Source organism: Neofelis nebulosa, chromosome 3 (assembly GCF_028018385.1).
Source record: "Neofelis nebulosa isolate mNeoNeb1 chromosome 3, mNeoNeb1.pri, whole genome shotgun sequence".
NCBI classification, from domain to species: Eukaryota; Metazoa; Chordata; class Mammalia; order Carnivora; family Felidae; genus Neofelis; species Neofelis nebulosa.
The window spans coordinates 88,168,217-88,190,286 of NC_080784.1; the positions used below are offsets into that span (position 1 = coordinate 88,168,217).

The window sequence follows — 22,070 nt, forward strand, 5'->3', positions numbered from 1 at the left end:
TGGATCCAAGTTCATTTTTAATGATGGAAATTTAGTCCCTCTTCCCACACAGGAAACAGTGCCGCTCTTTCAGCATGGCTACATTCATGTGCCCTTGGGAGGCCATGGTGCTGTGACCACAGAAGTTATGCATGCTTCTTCTTCCCTTTAGGGTGACATCTCTAAGTAAGGAGATGTTTCTGTCAGTAGAAATTTCCCTTTCAATTTCTTGATGCTGCCATGCCATGTGTGAATTTTTAAGTTGTTTCTGAATTTTTCTCAACTACTTCTATAAATCTGTAGAAGAGAGGTTTCAGAAAATGCTCAGTCTGCCATATTAAGTCAAAGTCTGCAACTGTAATTTTGTATTTAAATTCTGAATCAATTCGTAACCACTATTTTTCTAGTTATGCTTTTCAATGAGTTAATATTTATCAACAAAGGAAGCAATTAAAACAAAAAGGAAGTTTTAGGGGCGCCTGAGTGGCTCAGTCGGTTGAGTGACTTTGGCTCAGGTCATGATCTCACGTTTCATGGGTTCCAGTCCCATGTTGAGCTTTGTGCCAACAGTGTGGAGGCTGCTTCGGATTCTCTGTCTCCCTCTCTCTCTCTGCTCTTTCCCTGCTTGTGCTCTCTCTCCCTCAAAAATAAATAAACGTCACAAAAAAAAATTTTTTTTTAAGAAAAAGAAAAGGAAGTTTTTTTGAACAATAGTACCTGGTTTGAGTGCCTTTTCCAGGCCCTTGTAATAGGCCCAGTTTTCAGGATTTCTCTCCTGTAATCCTCTATAAACATCGGCTGCATCTTCCAAACGACCTAACTGCAACAGAAGTTCCCCTGATGAAAAACAAATTAAATCAACTAAATGTCTTCGGATTATAACTTTAATCTTCCCTTAAACTTTCTCTTAAAACCTCCTCAATGCTGGGAAATGGATTTGGTGTCCTAAGTTTCCAATTTCCTTCAACAAGACTACCATGTTATTTTGTCTCTTTTTCTGAAGTTCATATTTAGAAATGCCATCCTGTCCACATCCTCAATTTATTCAGGTATTCGTCTAACTCCAAGCTACTTCCCCAAATTCACTGAACACAATCACCAAGACACCATCTACTACTTAATTATTCCTGACATTATACAATTTCAACATCTGAACTCATTAGTTCAATCCAAAACTCTAACCTTATGCCCCCTAATCAATTATAAAAGGATTCTGCTCTATCAGCCCAGTCATGGCCACATTCAAAACCCGCTTTTTTTTCATCTCCTCCAACTACCAGACAGGGTACCTATCCTGCTCTAAGCTGAACGGTCTTGTCGGGTTTAGTCTTGCCTCACTAATCCTAGCCTTCAATCTTAAAGAAAAGCCATTCCTTTTTCTTTAGACCTTTCAATGACTCATAGACTCATTGCTTGTTTTCTCTGGGCTGCATAGCAATCTCATCCCTAAATGACACTAGCAGCCCCAAGTATCAAAATCAGTCTCAAAACTAAGGCTCCCTTATTTACCAATTAAGTCCTGGATCATCCCAAATGTTTGTTTGCTGCACACCTTCTCACAAAAGGAAGCAGGTCATTAGATGAAGGGACACAGCACTGGTTTCACTAGAAATCTATGAACCCTGAAATTCTTATCATTAATGGGCTTCCATCCACCAAAGGTTATTATTTTCAAATCACAACTTCACCCTTGCATTCTCTGCTCTCATCAGACAATAAAAATGAACACTTACTCAGTGTTCACTGTGTGCCAGTGACTTAAATGTTTCACATGAATTGGATAATACAATTCTCAAAACTCTATGAAATAGGTTAGTATTATTTTCACTATTTTAAAGCAGAAAGAAGTAAATTTGCTTATGGTCTTTCAGATAGTTAATTGTTGGAATCAGGATTTGAATCCAAGTAATTTGGCTAAAAGAGCCCATATTCTTTACATCTGTATCAGTGGCTCTCAGCCAAGGGCACTTCTGCCACCCAGAAGACGTTTGGTAATATCTGTAGATATTTTTTGGTTACCACAATAAGTGGTGCTACTGGTATTCTGGTAAGTAGAAGCTAGGGATGCTGCTAAACTTTCTGCAACATACAGGATGTCGGTCTCGCTACAGTGCCAAGGTTGACAACTGCTCTACACTAACCAAAAACCTACTTCACTAAGAACAAAAAAAAAAAAATCCTGCAACTTTTCTTCCCTACACAATACCCATCCAACCTTTCCTTTCCTTAATTTTCTCCCACTTTTTCTTTGCACAGGAACTGGTGGTGTAAGAATTAACAAGGAGACTTTCTGCATAACTATGCCCACTCATCCAATGCAGGAAGTTCCCAAATTATCCAGACCACTAACACAATGTTTTTGTTACTGGAATTTCCAAAAATTAATGTTCTACTCTCGGTTCCTTTCTATTCTTTTTATATACCCTGTCCCCAACATTTGACTCACTGTAAGTGTTCAATACAGACTTTCCTGGAATGAAATAATGGCTGTTTCCTATTTCACTTAGGAAAATGGAAACAATTAGGAGAACTCCCAAATGTCCACTATATCTGTATACCTACTTCCCTACATACTCTGTCTTTTCTTGATACTGTGAACTATTCATGTTGTTATCTAAAGCTAATCCTTCAGTTTACCCACTAGATCGCTCCTCTCTGCTGTATCAAATATTCTGCCTCTACTGGATTATTCTCCAGTGAGCACAAGCACATGCTATTAAAACAAACAAACAAACACTTCCTTTGATCCTGTATTCCATTTCATCTAGCACCACCCAACAAAACTCCTTTTATGAGTCATCAATGCATGCTGTCTTTAATTTCTTGACTTCCAATGTCATTTAATTCTACTTAATTTGTGTGGGGTTTTACCACTCTCCTTCCAAATGTTCAGAGAGTGCTTTTGTTAAGATCACCAATGACTTCCAAATTCCTAAAATCCATTGATCAATTCCGAGTCCTCATCTAACTTGATCTGTCAGTCATTCTTTCTCGCTAATACAGTTATCAAAAGGATCAAAATTAAATAATGTACTTAAGAGTATTTTGAAAACTATCCTGTATTTCAATGATGAAACAAAAGGCCAAGCCTTGCACTTACTTGGTCATATAGCTAGTTAGAAGCCAACAAAGGAACCCAAACTAGTTTTTTCCAATTTTGTGATCTTTCCAAAAATCAGAAATCCCCTCTTTTTATAACTAATAGATGGCTAAGGGATGATCAACTCAAATGAAAGATGGCTGTCCTGGATCTGTAGTTCACAAATGAGCTCCAGCAACCTTAGACTTCCATTTTTTCTTGCCAATAGCATTATCCTCTGTTGAAAGTTCATCTGGCATATAATGGTTATATCTACTATACACAAAAGTATCACTTTTTTAGTGTTCAACTTCAAAAGGAGCCAAAGGAATGTGAAAACAGCACACATCAAGGGCAAAGTTGACATTTCAGATGGTAATTCTTAGAAAAGTACTTCTATTTTCAGTTACTTGTTATTCTTTCATTTTCCATAATCTCCCTCAACTTTTAAAACTCTGAGACTCCTTTTGCTCAGCCCTCTAACAAAAGGCAGCATTGGAGATCTTTACTTGGGGATTCCCCCCTCCAATCACAATCCACACACATAAAGTCAAACCTCTGGTTTCAATTCATACTCTATGTCCAGAAAGACATTCAGATAAACCATGAAGACTCCGTGACTGCCCCATATGTACTTTAGTAAAGACTGACTTGCCAATAAATATTACAGTCAATAACACATTCAGTTTTGCTAATAAGCTGTTCCTAAGAAACTTATTCCTCTGTCTTACAAAATTAAGAAATTACCTGTGTTTTGAGCAAGAGCTATTAATATTTTCAAGTAAAAAACATTTTATTTAAAGAAAAATATTGAGCCATTTCATGTAATCACTGTTTTTCACAATTTTTTTTCCAATATCAATAATATCTACTGTTTAAATGTGTATTTTCCCACATTACAAATTACTCAAAGTTCATGAGTAAGACATAGATTTTCTATCAAAAAGTTGAATTATATGCAATTATCAGCAGCAACTAGATTTTTAGCCTTGCTCTTTGTTGTAATTAAATACTAGGATAAGTGTATTCTTTAAAAAAAAAAAAATACCTTTGGTTTCTTCTACAGCAAGTTTATCACAAATCTGCTTTTCATAGGTACAAAGATGTTCCAGGGCTTCTCTATATAGACCTGCTTCCCGAAGAACTTGGTTCTGATATAAAAGGAGTTCACTATATTCATAATCCACTTTATCAGGGGATGTCTATATATGGATATAAGCAATACTAACAGTAAGAATTTTGTTTGCATATTAGAAAATTGTTTATACACTCAAAATACATATAAGAAGTCAAAGGATAATATCTGATTGCTAAAATTCATTTTTTAAAAATCACTAAATATCTGTCTAGAGAGCAACTAAGTAAATAATGAAATATTATCTTACAACCCACTGAATAAAGAATCCCTAAGTCCTTATGTATAATAAAAAACAAAAACAAAAACAAAAACAAAAACAGGGGAGACAGGAAGGCTCTTACTTAACAGTACAATGTCAAATATTTAATAAATCTAGAAAAAATAAGAGAATCACCACTTTGCAACTATCATAAAACAGTTGATTCAGGCAAGAATCAATGAATGTTATAACTACTGGTGAAAGTTTGATGAGGAACAGGCTATTTATAAAATCTCAAACTGTTTACTAAATACAAAGAGGAAAAAAATAATTTTTTATAGGTGGCAGACACCATCTTAATGAAGTAATTAAATGGAACAAACAGGGGCGCCTGGGTGGCTCTGGCGGTTAGGCATCCGACTTTGGCTCAGGTCATGATCTCGTGGTTTGTGGGTTCAAGCCCCGTGTTGAGCTCTGTGCTGACAGCTTAGAACGTGGAGCCTGCTTTGGATTCTGTGTCTCCCTCTCTCTCTGCCCTTCTGCCCCCACTCACATTCTCTCTCTCCTTCAAAAATAAATAAACATTAAAAAAAAAACAAACATTAAAAAAATAATAATAAATAAATGGAACAAATAGACATTATGCGCCTCTCAATGTGATGAACTGAGAAGGGCTAAACATCACTTCTGCGGTTTCCTGCCAAAAATGCTTAAATATAAACTATAATGAGGAAACATCAAACAAATCCAAGTTGACAGACATTCTACAAAAGCACCTGCTCTACTTCTTCAAAAATATCAAGGTCATGAAATACAAAGAAAGTCTTCAAAACTTCCAGATTAAATCAGACTAAAGAGAAATGACAACTAAGTGATTCGAGTAACGGGGAGAGAAAATCTTAGGATCTAAAAAGGACAATTAATATATTTTGAATATGGGCTGTGGATTAGATAATAATAGTCTATGTTAAATTTCCTAATTTTTTGGAAATCTATATAGTAGTATGTATACAGTTGGTAACTACAGACTTATTCTTAGGAAATATCACAGTGACGGATTTATGAGTAAAGATCATGGTGTCTGCGTTACTCTCAAATGTTTCAGGAAAAAAATTTAAATAGTTACGTAAATATAGAGATTGTAAACGTGTCAAATATTAACAATCAGATAATGTGAGTGAACTCCCATATGGAGTTCTTTGTACTATTGTTGTAACTTTTCTGTAACTTTGAAACTATTTCAAAATAAAAAGTCAGCAAGTCTATGTACACTTCTTTTTATAATTAGAATCAGACCCAGTTTACTAGGTTTGGCTTCTGGTTGTTACCTGTTGAGTTTTCCTAAATTCTTCTAAAATCTTTGCTGCCATTTCATAATCTTCTAATAAATGGTAAGCAATAGCATAACCAATCCATGATGCTCTTTGTGCAGGACGCAGCTGAAGTAACTGATACCTCGTTTCCTTTAAGGGGGAAAAGAAACACCACTTTTTCTTAAGTTTACACTGAAAACGAATTCTTCTTAAAAGGTCATATTAATTTACCCGACAATGCAGAGCAATTTGCAACACAATACTGGAAATAATCATGGAAAATAGCTTTAGACATCCATATTGTGTAGCTTTATAGCTGTAAAAAATTATTTGGCAAGCGGTACAATGAAGCCTCCAAGACAATCTTGTAACTTTTAAAAGTCAAGACCAGATATGTTTTATTATTTCCTGAATTACTTTAAAAGAAAGGGACAGAATGGAAAAGCTAGTACAAAAGAAAAACTTTTTAAAAACTACAGGCCCCACCTACTGAGATCCACAGAAAACAACTGAGCAGGTACTACAAAGACTAAACAGATCTGAATTAATAGACTGATTTAAGGGTTAAAATATAGGTACAAAGACAGAATACTCCTCTCAATGAAGGTAGAAGAAACAAATAAATACACTTTCCAGACAAATGTGAGAACTAAAGGTTGTAGTTACATGTTAATAGGAGACAAAGGCATTGCCTACTTGAGGAACATCAATGTTAATTTTCACTGAATTAACTCCATTCTACACAGTAATCCAACTCTGCCTCAGAGTAAAATAATTTATTGTAAAAATCTGGTTAGTCCAGTCAGAACATATACACAATCACTACTGGGAGGAGATGGGTAAGACTCAATTAAATTGTTTAAGAACAGAAAATTTTGTTTTCAGGAAGTACTCAAAAGTTTTAAATATTTTAACACCACTTTCCCCTTAGAAGAAAAAAAAATTCCTACTTTACTTACCCTGTAACCCTCAAGATCTCTCATTTGAATCTGTAGTAAAGAAAGGTCCCTTAAGATTTGAAGATTGTCTTTATCCCATTTTAATGCATTTCTGTAACACTTAATAGCTTCATCATATTTCTTGTCTGACCTCTGGAGAAGGCCATAAACATGCCAACCTAAAGGATTTAGTTAAGGATACATCCTACAAGTCAAGAAGTAATATTACTCCAATAATATTCCTCAAGAAACTCAGAAAACTATGGCTATTTATAAAATTACAAGCTTTAAAAACAGGAGAGAATATAAAGATAGTAGTTTAATAGAATGGAAAACAACATAGCTTTTTGAGCCAGAGAAAACATTGGCTGTGATCTTGAACAAGTTATTTAGTCTCGTTATGTTTCTTCAATTATAAAATGTAAATAGAAAGTCTATACAGCATAGTTTTGCAACTAAATGGAAAAGACTGGTACAAAATAAACGCTCAATATACGCTAGGGATTATCTTTATTTTTAAAAGAAAAAAGAGGAAATGGGTATACACATAATTATTTTACATCTTGTATATTTTCTTTAGCTAACAAGATCCTTAGTATAGAATGCTTAGTGGAGTACAAAGTTCCTAAAAGTCAACACATAGAAGATAAAAGCCACATATAAGTTAAAATTCATTTAGCATGTAATTATTAAAATATCTTAATAAGTAGGGTGTGGGTGACCAAAATAGACTGTCTCCTGCATTCAAAACATGTAAAGTCTAGCGGCGCCTGGGTGATTCAGTCAGTTAAGCATCTGACTCTTGATTTCGGCTCGGGTCACTATCTCACAGTTTGTGGGTTTGAGCCCTGCATCAGCCTCTGTGCGCAAACAGTGCAGAACCTGCTTCAGAGCTTCCATCCACCTCTCTCTCTGCCCCTTCCCCACTTGCTCTCACTTGCTCTCTCTCAAATAAACATTTAAAAAAAAAAAAAAAGAATATATTTTAAAAATTTAAAGTCTAATAAGGGCACAGATAAGTAAACTGAGTTACAATAGGTTGTAAAAAAAAAATGCCATAAAAGGGGGAAAATACATAAATAATTCCATTCCCCTCACACAGGTCTTTTTCACTTTAGATTTTGATTACTGCAGTCACCCATCCTACCTTCAGTCTCTCTGTTTTTATTCTCTATCAGAGTAACCTTTCTAAAAGCCATATAATCAAAAGAGAAGAATTCACTTCCCTTTCCAGAAACTTGTAATGTTTCCCTCCCAAATGAAATTCAAATTTTTCAATCGAACAACTTTAATGCCAGGGATCCTCAACAGAGTCAGTAAAATACATAATGCCTAGGATGGCACAAGTAACTGAAAATATATATTTAATATCATAAATTTTATTTGCAAAATCCTTGCTTTCATAATATAAATGACAAAGTAAAGCTTAACACAATCTTCTCAGTTGGTTGGAACATGTTTTTAAAAGCCTAAGACACACCCCTTCATAATCTGGCCCCTATTACCTATTATTTCAGGACTTGATCACCTCTCTTAAGCATTATAGCCATCTCTTAACTGCCTCTAAACCTCACCCCCTAAAAATTTATACCTAAGGAGTTTAACGCTATTAAAAATTTAAAGAAACGTATGGCTGTCAAGAGGAACACAAATAAGGGGCGCGTGGGGTGGCTCAGTTGGTTAAGTGTCCAACTCCTGATACTGGCTCAGGTAGTGATCTCATGGTAGGTAGTGAGATCAAGGCCTAGGTCGATCGAACCTGCTTGGGATTCTCTCTCTCTCCCTTGCTCTCTGCCCCTCCTTTGCTTGCTTTCTCTCAAAATAAATAAACTTAAAAAAAAAAAAAAAAAGAGGAACACAAATAAATCATAAGTAAATACATACAGAACACTATGTAATCATTAAAAATGATGAAAAGATATCTACGACAGTTATTAACTAATCCTTTGATTACCCTTTGAGTTTCTGCTTACTCCTGCTTTACTCGATTACGGATTTTTTTTTTTTTTTTGGGGGGGGACAGAGAGAGACAGAGCATGAACGGGGAGGGGCAGAGAGAGAGGGAGACACAGAATCAGAAACAGGCTCCAGGCTCCGAGCCATCAGCCCAGAGCCTGACGCGGGGCTCGAACTCACAGACCGCGAGATCGTGACCTGGCTGAAGTCGGACGCTTAACTGCGCCACCCAGGCGCCCCGATTACTGATTATTTTTGAACAAGTTGTAATGCTTTATGTAATACTCGAACATGTTTCTGTATATGCTGCTAATAAGTTCCTTTCTTCACTGGACTATAAACTCCTTGAGCAAAATCTCTATCTTTTCTTCATCTGTAGTATGCCAGAGGCCTAGTAACACTTGAGATTTTGCTAAGTGTCTCAGCACTTAAAATTATGTCAGCTTATAAAGAGATAAAGAAATATCTATTAAAAAACTATTTTAAAAAAGAGCAACCCACAGTTTTTCTCTATCTTCTATCAGACATTTGTACTTGCTCCTAACTTCACACTTCTCTTAAATGTATCTGGTATAGTATCTTAGCATTATCAGGGACTATGTTAAACATAGAATATATCTCATCATGAAATCTTTACAACACCACAATGAGGTAGGTATGGTTATCCTCATTTTACACAAGAGAAAACTAAGCCCTAAGATCACAGAAAGAAACTGAGGTGAAATTCAAATCCAAGAGAAGCATACTCCAAAGCCTGTGCTATTAATCAGTATACTACAGTGCCTTTATTTTCTCTAAATTTATTATGATGATAAAATCTGCAGGGTACTTCTTTATTTGTAGGTGTGGGAAGAGCTTTCATAAAAACAGTCTCCCCTTATCTGTGGGGGATATGTTTTAAGAACCCCAGTAAATGCCTAAAACAACAGATAGTACTGAAACCTACCTATACTATGTTTTTGCCTATACACAAATACCTACAATAAAGCTTAATTTACAAATTAGGCATGGTAAGAGATTAACAACAGTAACTAATAACAAAATAGAACAGAGCTAAAACAATATACCATAATAAAAGTTATGTGAGTGTGGTCTCTCTTGCAAATATTTTACTGTACCATACTTACCCTTTATCTTGTGATGTAAGATGATAAAATGCCTACATGAGATGAAGCGAGGTGAATAACGTAGGCATTGTGATGCCATTACTGACCTGATAGTGCATGAGAATGATAGTGTGCTTCCAGACCACAGCTGACCTCGGGTAACTGAAACTGCAGAAAGGAAAAATGACCATGGCGGGGGGGGGGGGGGGGGGGGCGGCAGCACTATAGTATTTTAAAAGGCAAGTCCAATCTACCTGAACAGAACTAATGTTAGAAAAAAGGTAGGGTACATAAAAATGTTCCATGAAGACAACTGTGGTTATTGAACGTGAAAAAGAAATCATCTCCTCCGGAGTTACAAAGTGAGAGGAATCTAAAATTTCTGATTCCCAAATTGCTATCTTAGCTCATGATCCCCCAATCCAATTCTTAAACATATCTCAAAAAGGATACACACATGACTCCTCAAGTCATTTCTCAAACCTCTACGAACCAATTCATAAGCTTCTTCTTTTTTCCCCAAACAGTTCAATGTTAATCCTTTCATAGCCAGGGTTTCTATGGAAGGAAGGAAGGAAGGAAGGAAGGAAGGAAGGAAGGAAGGAAGGAAGGAAGGAAGGAAGGAAAAAAAAAAAGAAAGAATAATTAAACACAAAGAATAATTAACAAAAAAAGTAATCATAATCTCAAAAACAAATGTTACATTACCCTGAGAATTTAAACCTTCAAGGAGATTGTTTAGAAACTTTCCAGATTTGTACATAATTAAAATATTTAAAAAATTGACAAACCAAGTAAACACATTTCTATTGTCGAGGCATCCCTAGAATTTTTTTTTAGACTAAAAGATACACAAATGCAGGAACATGTGGAAATTCGTGTGCTAACAAGATACAATGACTCTACTGTTCTTCAAGGGAATTCCATGGGGTCACCTCACATAATCATGCAAGAAGAGAAAACTTTACCTTAAAACAGACTTTATTTCTGTGAACCCAAGTTACATTAAGATTAAATTCACTGTCCAATGATTAAAACATACACATAAACTGTCTACATTTCTCATTTCCATAAATTTATTTTTAATTGACTCTGGAACACATAAGAAAAACGTCAGACATCTGTCACTCACAATCAAAAAGACTAACAGAGAGTTGAGGGAAATAAGTAAGTTTTCAGAAAAAGAAAAGAAAAAAGACATCTAATTTTATAATGTCTGTGTTATGAAGCATACAGGAATAAAAAATATTCGTTATGATTTACCAAACATTTAGGACTGAAATTTGTAACTTATAGAAAAATTAATTAGAAATAAAATGTAAAAATTAAAAGTATTACCCCAAGAAAAAGTCAACATTTATAGAAAAATAAAGATAAAGAAATAGAAGAGGGGGGGAAACTGTGTACAAATCATTATAAATCATGTATAACTTTCAAGGAAAAGGAAGCAAACAAAATATATTTGGCAAGTAGCCAATTAACAAGGTCCTGCATAAGAAATTCTTTGTTGTCAAATATGTAAAGTCTGTTCATACAAGTTTTACCAAACATCTTAAAGTGCCTTAATTAATGAAACTCTGGGCTGCCATTAAGTCTTAGACAAACCATCATTTTATGTACTGTTAAAACACTTTCAATTAAATTATGGCACCTTATATGCAATCTGATTTCAGATTCATTAACATACAAGGGGAAACTGCATTTTAGAAACAATAAAATTTGGCATTCTGCTGTATTGAAACTCTATCATGACTATAGTACTGAAAGTTACTTTACCAGTATGCATACTTTAGAAAGGTATATGAAACAATGTACTATCCATCTAACAAAAAAACATTTATTTTTAACAAGGACAAAGATATATTAGGTACTTTTATTTCTACTGCTTTCCACCTCCAAACAATTTTATTATAGTAAAAGTATGCAGGAGTAAAGAGAGCCGACTGTACAAATCTGGCCAATGAAAGCTTAGTTTTCCTTTGCATCTTCACAAGTTAAGCCATGCACTTTTCTCTTACCCTACAAACACCTCACTGTCCAATCTTCTATCCTCCCATAGGCAAAAGCTATGTAAATTTTCAGAACGTTCCAATATACAAATATGTCATAATACAAGACAGTTTTGAAAAATTAACATACAGTACTAAATAAAAAGATGCTGGCTCATGAGCAATGGACAAAATGGGCACTTTCTGAATAAGCTTATGTAAGAAATCAAATTTTTCCAACTCAAAAGTTCTAAAGCAAATTTTTTTCTAATAACATCTTAAATAAACTTATTTATTAAACTTACGCATATTTTTCCTCAGCCTTTTCTACAGCACTAACCTTCAAAACAGGAATAAACCAGAAATCAAGTAGACTGTGTTAATTTTTATGACATTAAATTCAAACTATAGTATTAAATATCTTACAAAAGTCAAGGATAAGGTCCATTCTCTCCAAAAACTAGTTAAGGCAGCTGAGTAATAGAACCCAAAAACATGAAGCCACACAAGTTAGCAAAGCCCTATTTACTTACACTTACAAACACAGGGTATTTATACTTACCTCCATGCTCCGCAAATTTGGGATTAGAGAGGATTTGTTTACAGAACTTCAACCCATTTCGATACTGTTTATGTTCATAACATCTCTGTCAAAACAAAAAAGAAAAATTTGAATTTAGCAAGAAGTGCAAACAATTTTAAACTCAATCCTAAAATTTTGATTGCTAAATACAACAGAATCATCAAATGTTACTTCCATATTCTCCTAAATCCCACTAAAATGCCAGTTAAAACAAAAACAAAAAAACCCTGAAGATTCAAATAAATAAAGTAAAACCAAGACAAAGAGACACCATATAGATTAGGAAAAATAAGAAATCATCAGCTCACAAAGGCACCTGGGAGGCTCAGATGGCTAAGCATCTGACTCCTAATTTTGGTTCAGTCATGATTTCAGGGTTCATGGGATTGAGCCCCGTGTCAGCTCTGTGCTGGGTGTGAGGCCTGCTTAAGATTCTCTCTCTCCCTCTCTCTCTGTCCCTCCCCCCCAAAATAAATAAACATTTTTTAAAAATTTATTAAAAAACCATCAACTCACTCTAAAAAGTCCAAATGTTACAGAAAATGAAAACTGGAAAAAAAAAAATAAAGGTATGGAAATTATATTTTAAAGCAATATTTTCATTTTACTGAAGGAAAGAAGTTTCTCAAGCCACAAGGGATGAACATATGCATGCAAAATATAAAGAAGAAAGAAAAGACCTATACCATTATAATAAGATCATCATAATAAAATTTCAAAGCCTTGAAAACAAAGAAAACATCCTTAAAAACTTCCAGAGTAGGAAAAAAAGGCACATAAAAGGATCTGTAATTAGAACGGCACTGAGCTTTTATTCCAAAATAATAATGGAATACTGCTAAAAGCTAGAAAACATCTATACAGCCTTCAAAATTCAGAGTGAAATCCAGTTCCAGTCTAGAATTCTATGCCCAACCAAATTATCAATCAAGTTTATGAGTAAAATGACATTTAAAGGCTTCTCAGAAAACTAAAATTTTACCTCTACACACTCTTCCTTAGGAAGCCATTAAGAGGAATCAAAACAAACAAAAGACAACATGGTACTGGTAAATAAATCTAATGCAGGGGAAAAAAAAAATTAGAGAACGACCACTCCAAAATAAAATAGGAAGCCAAAGTCCACCATGGACTAGGCTTCCAGTAAGGGCAAAAATGGAACTTGTATACTTCATAATATGGAAATTATGATTTATTAGCACATGACAAAAATTCAGGCACATTTGGGGAAAATGAGCAATACATCCACAGAAAACCAGGCAACTGAATAAATCAGACAGGTTTAATTCTAGGAGAAATAAAGGCTTGTCTAAGAGAGAAAGTATGATCTTACTGTAATATTTGGCTTAACCGTAAATAATACATACGTAATTATAAAAACATATTCAGTACTAGTTTATCAAAATACTATGATACAACTATGATGGGGTAATGAGAAAAAGTGGACAAATGTGTGAATGATGAAGTTCTAAGTCCTTCTTTCTATAACCAGAAGTCAACAAATGTCTAAAGGTCATGTAACTATAAACAGTGGTGTATTATAAAGCAACAAGAAAGCAAATACCAGAGAAAATGGCTAGGAGGGTGCTTGATTCAGAAGTGGGAAGGCGGGGGGGGGGGGGGGGGGAGACATATTTTTTTCACCATAAATGTTTTAGTATTTTAGTGTTATTTGACTTTCAGGTGTATCAATACGTGGTTTCACTAATAATTTTTTAAACCACTGTATTGCTGCAGGAAAAAACTGCATGTAAAAGGTCAGGTAATATATGCCAGAATTCATGGTTATACATTTAAGCAAATTTTACTCACAACTTTTGAAACCGTATTTACAAAATATGGGAGAAAGACTTAATGCAAATGATGACAAAATCACAGCAGAAAAAATGTGTAAAAACAATGAAAATGTAAAACTTTACATTTGGCATCAAAGATATCAATTACTCACTTCTCCAAAGATGACATCCAGATGGCCAACCGACACATGAAAAATGCTCAACATCACTCACCATCAGGGAAATATGAATCAAAACCACAATGAGATACCACCTCACACTTGTCAGAATGGCTAAAATTAACAACTCAGGTAACAACAGATGTTGGCGAGGATGCGGAGAAAGAGGATCTCCTTTGCATTGCTGGTGGGAATGCAAGCTGGTGTAGCCACTCTGGAAAACAGTATGGAGGTTCCTCAAAAAATTAAAAATAGAACTACCCTACAACCCAGGAGTTGCACTACTAGGTATTTATCCAAGGGATACAGGTGTGCTGTTTCGAAGGGGCACATGCACCCCCATGTTTATAGCAGCACTATCCACAATAGCCAAAGTATGGCAAGAGCCCAAATGTCCACTGATGGATGAATGGATAAAGAAGATGTGGTGTATATATATACAATGGAGTATTACTCAGCAATCAAAAAGAATGAAATCTTGCCATTGGCAACTCGTGGATGGAACTAGAGGGTATTAATAGCTAAGCAAAATTAGTCAGAGAAAGACAATTATATGACTTCATTCATATGAGGAATTTAAGATACAAGACAGATGAACATAAGGGAAAGGAAGCAAAAATAGTATAAAAACAGGGAGGGGGACAAAAACATAAGAGATTCTTAACTATGGAGAACAAACAAGAGTGCTGCTGGAGGGGTTGTTGGAGGGGGGATGGGCTAAATGGGTACGAAAATTACTCCTGAAATCACTGTTACACTGTATGCTAACTAACTTGGATATAAATTTTAAAAATTAATTAAGTAGGAGTACCTGGGTGGCTTAGTCAGTTAAGCGTCCGACTTCAGCTCGGGTCATGATCTTGCAGCTCATGAGTTCAAGCCCCACGTCCAGCTCTGTGCTAACAAGCTCAGAGCCTTCAGCCTGCTTCTGATTCTGTGTCTTTCTCTCTCTCTGCCCCTCCTCCACTCACACTGTCTCTGTCTCTCAAAAAATGAATGTCAAAAAAAATTTTTTTAATAAAAAATAAAAATTAAAAAAAAAACAATTAAGCTCGATTACAGAATTACTCTATAACTATGTATTCACCATCCCTGCTTTGTTGCTTCTCATCTCAAACCTAATCCATCCAAAACACAACTAAATTTTTCCCCCAGAATCAGTTCTGCATCAAGTCTTCATCATCTCAGTAGATGCTTTCCCCTCAACTCACCCAACCAGATATGAAGCAAAACAAAACAAAACAAAACCCTATTTTATCTTTGGTGCTTTCTTTTTCTCATACCTCCAACCTCCAGTAGGTACCATTAATTCCAATTTCTCTGCAATATCTTCCTAACTGTCTGCCCCTCCCCACAATCAACTATACACTCAGCAGACAGTGATCTGGGGGATAAGAAGGAGAGGAAAGCAGAAGCAGTAACTTAAGGCTATCTTTAACCATAAGTAGTCAAAGAAACATAACTAAGAAAATAAATTTAGCATTCCTATTTACCCTGCAGAAAGCCTAAAAGTAGTTTGGTTTTCTTACAATAATTACAGTTACAGTAAAAAGCTTTAAAGTAAGCTATGATATAAAGACTAGTTAAAAGGGACACTCCTGACTTGTCAACGTTTTCCAGGAACCACATACGTACAAAGAACAGTTTAAAGTGCATTGTTCTTAACCCTCAATTAGCTTTCTGAAAATTTATTTCTGTAAAAATACAGTAACTACTTTTGGCCATGATGGAATAAGTGAGGATGAACTTGCCCTTCTACTAAAAACAAGAAAAGTGGACAAAACATATGAAATAACTTGTCAGACACTGGACAACAGGCAGTGCAGCGTTGTGAACCACAAGAGGGGGGAGAAAACATGACAAACGTAGAAACGCCACTGCTTTATAGATCACAGTACATGGAGAAAGGATCTCAAGCAGAGCACAACAGTCCACACAGAGCTGAAGACAATGAATGAAATTCAATGAGGCCAAGCAGATAGTAAAGCAAACGCTGATGGAACTATTCAGAGAAACAGACTAAAAACGTGCATGGGATCCCTATGCATTGATTGCTGAAAATTATTAAGTGCTAAGTCTTGAATATGTAGAGTGAAACTTCATGAGGTAAATAATGACTAGGAAGTAGGAAGTTCAAGAATTTTCAGGGCTCACATGGTACTGAGAATTCCAAGTCACCAGAATGGAGTCTCCTTCAATGAACAAGCTGCACAATTCAGTAAACACTGCAAAAAATCTACTCAGCAGGAGACAAAAACTAGCCCTAGAGTAAGTGTTCTATAGACCCACCCAACAAAGCCCTAGACTTATATACAAGCACCTACACTGCCTGCTATTAACAAAGTCCTACACTCTGTAAAGACAATTAATTCCAATAAAACAATGTAAAATTCATAATACCCAACACCCAATAAAATATTATTAGATAAACTAAGAAGCAGGAAAACGTGACCTATAACCTGGAGAAATAAAAGAGAGAAATGATGAAATTATGAGGTAAAGATATCAAGACAATGATCACAAATAGGATCAAGAATTTTTAAAAAATGTAAACATTGAAAACAGAAACAGAACACATTAAAAAAAGAACCAAACTGGGGCGCCTGGGTGGCGCAGTCGGTTAAGCGTCCGACTTCAGCCAGGTCACGATCTCGCGGTCCGTGAGTTCGAGCCCCGCGTCGGGCTCTGGGCTGATGGCTCAGAGCCTGGAGCCTGTTTCCGATTCTGTGTCTCCCTCTCTCTCTGCCCCTCCCCCGTTCATGCTATGTCTCTCTCTGTCCCAAAAATAAATAAAAAACGTTGAAAAAAAAAAAAAATTAAAAAAAAAAAAAAAAAGAACCAAACAGCACTTCTAGAGGTGAAAAATACATACAATGAACACATCTCAGATTACATTAAAGCAATTATGACAATGCAGAAGAAAATAATCAGTGAAATAGAAGACACAGCAATAGAACTACCTAAACTGAAGAATAAGATTAAAAAAATAAATTAGTAGAGCCGCCATGCATCTGTTCCTAAAAATTGTTGAGTACTAAGTCTTAAGTATGTAGGGTGAAACTTCATGAGGCCAATGACCCTTCTGTACAAAAGAAAAATAAACTGTGAAAACATCACAAATCTAAACGAAAAAGGTGTAACAATAAAACTTCTAAAAAAAAAAAAATTTTTATGTTCAGTTAGCAATCTCCCTTATCCCTCAAACAGGAAAGCTTAAATGTTTGAAGTAGCATTAAAAAAACAAAAACAACAACAACAACAAAACGCAGGCCAAAGACATATGCAATGCACAGCAAAGATCTTACACCCAGAAAATATAAAGAACTGTAACTCAGTATCAGTAAGAAATAGCTCATTAAAAAGTGGGCAAGGGTCCTGAAGAAAATGCTCTCAAAAGAGGTTATCCTAACAGCCAATAAACACTTGAGATTCTTAATTACATCAAAAACATGTGCCATGCCTTTAAGTTAAATGTGATTAAAATGTTAGATGATATTAACTGATGAATGTATGGAGCAACTGGAACTCTCATAGATTTCTGGTAAGAGAGAAAACTGATTAACTAATTGGTTCAACTGTTTGGCAGAAGGAGTTTTATGGTATAAAAATTATATCTCAATAAAACCAGATTTTAAAAAACACTGGCAATATCTAATCATACAATCACACAACAATTCCAATTTGAGATTCATACGTAACAGAAATAAAAACATGATACTCACCAAAAGAGAGGAAAAATGTGAACAGAACTTATTAGTAGCTGAGATTACAAAAATATATGTGAGAGCAACAAAAAATAATGACCTATCTGAAATAATGGCAAAAAAATAATAGTCTCTTTTAATTTACTTTGTATTAAAAACTGCTTTTACACCTAAGGTTTATATGTACCAAAGCCAACTTAATAAATATGGTACAAAAGGAGGCTAGGTCTTCTCTGCTAAAGTAAACAAATCATAAAGTGTCACCGTGTCATAATCCTAGCATTATATTCATAGGTAACTTTTACATACTAGTTACAATGTGAATGGAAAATTTTACGTCAAGGAATTAGTCAAATAATGAAAAGAGCAGTCTTTGGAATCAAATAGTTCTGGTTTTAACACTGACTTCAGGGATGCCTGGGTGGTTTGGTTGCTTAAGAGTCTGACTCTTGATTTTGGCTCAGGTCATGGTCTCATAGTTTGTGAGTTTGAGTCTGAGTTGGGCTCTGAGCTGGCAGCAAGAACCCTGCTTGGGATTCTCTCTCTCTCCCCCTCTCTCTTCTCTCTGCTCCTGCCACTTGAGCATGTATACTCTGTCTCAAAATAAATAAACATTAAAAAAAACTAAAATATAATTAAAAAAATAAACACTGACTTCAGACAATAAAGCTACTTATTGCAATGAGTGCTTAAATCATGGAGATAACTTGTCAGAAAAAGACACATAAAACGAATAGTACTATAGCTAACATTTACTGAGCATTTGCTGTGTGCCAGGCACTGTGCTAAATGCTTCACAGGGAAAACTCATTTAATCTTAACAATGGTATGAAGTAGGTATTCTTTTTAACCTCATTTTAGATGAGATATCTGAGATCCAGAGAGATTACATAATTTGACTAAGGTCACACGACTACTAAGTGATGGAAAAAAAGATTTAAACCCAGACAATCTGGATTCAGAGCCATTACACCTAGCCATTACAACTACTTTTCTGGGGGCACCTGAGTGGCTCAGTTGGTTAAGCATCTGACTTTGGCTTGGGTCATTATCTCACCATTCTTGAGTTCAAGGCCCATATTGGGATCCACACTGACAGTGTGGAGCCTGCTTGGGGCTCTCTCTCTCCCTCTCTCTGCCTTATCCTCTCTCTCAAAATAAATTAAAAAAAATAAAAATAAAAAAATATACATATATCTACCCTTCTACTACCCTTCAATAGTGTAGAACAGAAAAAAAAAATAAGAAAAAAGAGGGGCACCTGGGTGGCTCAATCGGTTAAGCTTTGGCCTTCTGCTCAGGTCATGGTCTTGTGGTTTGTGGGTTTGAACCCTGCAAACCCCACGTCAGGCTCTGTGCTGACAGTGGAGAGCCTGGACCCTGCTTCAGATTCTGTGTCTCCCTCTCTCTCCGCCCCTCCCCCTGCTTGCACTCTATCTCTCTCTCAAAAAATAAACATTAAAAACAATTTAAAGGGGCGCCTGGGTGGCTCAGTCGGTTGAGCGTCCGACTTCGGCTCAGGTCACGATCTCGCGGTCTGCGAGTTCGAGCCCCGCGTCGGGCTCTGGGCTGATGGCTCAGAGCCTGGAGCCTGCTTCCGATTCTGTGTTTCCCTCTCTCTCTGCCCCTGCCCCATTCATGCTGTGTCTCTCTCTGTCTCAAAAATAAATAAACGTTAAAAAAAAAACAAAACAATTTAAAAAGAAAAGGTTTTTTTAAAAAGGAAACCACTAACACAAGTAATACAAAGCCATTATAGAGAGCAGTCAGAAGGAGAGGAAAAAAAAGAAAAAATTAAGCTACATTTCCCATTACAGAGGAAATTGCTAGAAACATTCTGATTTTTTTTAAATGATTATTCCGGCACCTGGGTGGCTCAGTTAAGCGTCCGACTTTGGCTCAGGTCATGATCTCACTGCTCATGGGTGAGCCTACTTCAGATTCTGTGTCTCCCTCTCTCTCTGCCCCCTCCCCCACTTGCACTCTCTTTCTCTCAAAAATAAACAAAAATTAATAACATTTTATTTATTATTTTAATTTTTTTAACATTTATTTTTTGTTGAGACAGAGAGCATGAACGGGAGAGGGTCAGAGAGACACAGAATCCGAAACAGGCTCCAGGCTCTGAACTGTCGGCACAGAGCCCGACGTGGGGCTCAAACTCACAAACCATGAGATCATGACCTGAGCCGAAGTCGGACGCTCAACCGACGGAGCCACCGAGGCGCCCCAATAACATTTTAAATGATTATTTATTTTTGAGAAAGAGAGAGAGAGAGTGCATGGGGGGAGGGGCAGAGAGGAGGAAGAGAGAGAATCCAAAGTAGGCTCCCCCACATGGGGCCTGATCTCATGAACTGTGAGCTGAAATCAAGAGTCAGCTGCTTAACTGACTGAGCCACCTAGGCGCCCCAAAATTCTGATTTTTTAATGAGAAGTTTTAATCCAAAACTACAGAACATTCTACTATCCCACAGTATAAATGGGAAGTGTATAAACAATTCATAACAAACATATAAAAATCATAGAAGTTTATATTCTTACTTGACATGTACAGTGTGACTTTTTTTTTTTTTTAATTTTCTTAAAGTTTATTTATTTATTTCGAGACAGACAGAGACAGTATGACAGGAGGGGCATAGAGGAAGTGGGGAGAGAATCCCAAACAGGCTCTGTGCTGTGAGCACAGAGCCTGATAAGTGGCTCAAACCCACGAAACCATGAGATCATGACCTGAGCCAAAACCAAGAGTTGGATGCTTAACTGAATGAGCCACCCAGGGGCCCCCAATGTGACTTTACTTTGTATAGCTGAACTTAAAATACTCAGAATTAGAGTTTTTTTCCCCTTGGTCTTACTGGAAATACCTTACATTGTTTACAGCACCACATTTTTCAAAGGGATTTCACACTAATGTATAATTTTCATGATACTCCTCCAAACTAAGCATAAAAGGTTCAATCCTTATTTTACAAGTAAGATTAAGAAAACAAGCAATTTCGAGGTGCCTGGGTAGCTCAGTCAGTTAAGTGTTCGACTCCTGATCTGGGCTCAGGTCATGATCTCACGGTTCATGAGTTTGAGCCTTGCATCAGGCTCCGTGCTGACAAGTGGGAGCCTACTTGAGATTCTCTCTCCTCTCTCTGCCCCTCCCTCACTCATGGAAGGAAACACACGCACATGCATGCTCCCTCTCAAATTAAATCAACTTTAAAAAGAGAACAAGAGGGGCGCCTGGGTGGCGCAGTCGGTTAAGCGTCCGACTTCAGCCAGGTCACGATCTCGCGGTCCGTGAGTTCGAGCCCCGCGTCAGGCTCTGGGCTGATGGCTCGGAGCCTGGAGCCTGTTTCCCCTTCTGTGTCTCCCTCTGTCTCTGCCCCTCCCCCGTTCATGCTCTGTCTCTCTCTGTCCCAAAAATAAATTAAAAACGTTGAAAAAAAAAAATTTAAAAAAATAAAAAAAAATAAATAAATAAAAAGAGAACAAGCAATTTACCTAGTTAGTGGCAAAATTTAGACTACATCCTAGACCCTCTAAAGCTCTGAGAGCTCTTTCCATCATATACAGTAACTTTATTAAATTTTAGATCTTTTTAATAAGTTCATTTATTTGAGAGAGACAGAGAGTGCATGCACATGCACAAGGAGGGGAGGGACAGAGAAAGGGAGAGAGAGAAAATCCCAAGCAGGCTCTACACTGTCAGTGCAGGCAGGGCTCGGCTTGAACTCACAAACTGTGTGAGACAATAACCTGAGCTGAAATCAAGGGACACTCAACTGACTGTGCCAACCAGGCACCCCAAATCTTTTAACAGATCTTCTAATCAACAAATTCAAACATTATGTCACCTTTTGTTTCTTTGCTTACTTATTATTATAGTCAAATGGGCAATAAAAATCCAAAAATAGGTAAGAAAAATGAATGCAACACAGAATAATTAACTAATTAGAGAATTCCCCCAAATAATGGAGTTTACCAATGAAAATTAAAAACCAAACTCCACGGGTGCCTGAGTGGTTCAGTAGGTTTAGCGTCCAACTTCAGTTCAGGTCATGACCTCGTGGTCTGTGAGTTCAAGCCCCAAGTCAGGTTCTGTGCTAACAGCTCAGACCCTGGAGCCTGCTTCTGATTCT

The 22,070-nt window shown here is 36.3% G+C and overlaps 1 protein-coding gene across 2 annotated transcripts in view; it reads right to left on the reverse strand.

The window, feature by feature from the left end:
* Positions 1-22,070, reverse strand: part of NAA15 (N-alpha-acetyltransferase 15, NatA auxiliary subunit) — an 85,616-nt gene that overhangs the window by 37,256 nt on the left and 26,290 nt on the right. For both annotated transcript variants that reach the window (XM_058721332.1, XM_058721331.1), the window contains exons 2-7: positions 12,259-12,343; positions 10,162-10,266; positions 6,668-6,825; positions 5,724-5,858; positions 4,107-4,260; positions 697-816 (exon numbers count right to left, since the gene is read on the reverse strand). In XM_058721332.1, the coding sequence (XP_058577315.1) occupies positions 697-816; positions 4,107-4,260; positions 5,724-5,858; positions 6,668-6,825; positions 10,162-10,266; positions 12,259-12,343 (757 nt within the window). The remainder of the gene's footprint in view (positions 1-696; positions 817-4,106; positions 4,261-5,723; positions 5,859-6,667; positions 6,826-10,161; positions 10,267-12,258; positions 12,344-22,070) is intronic.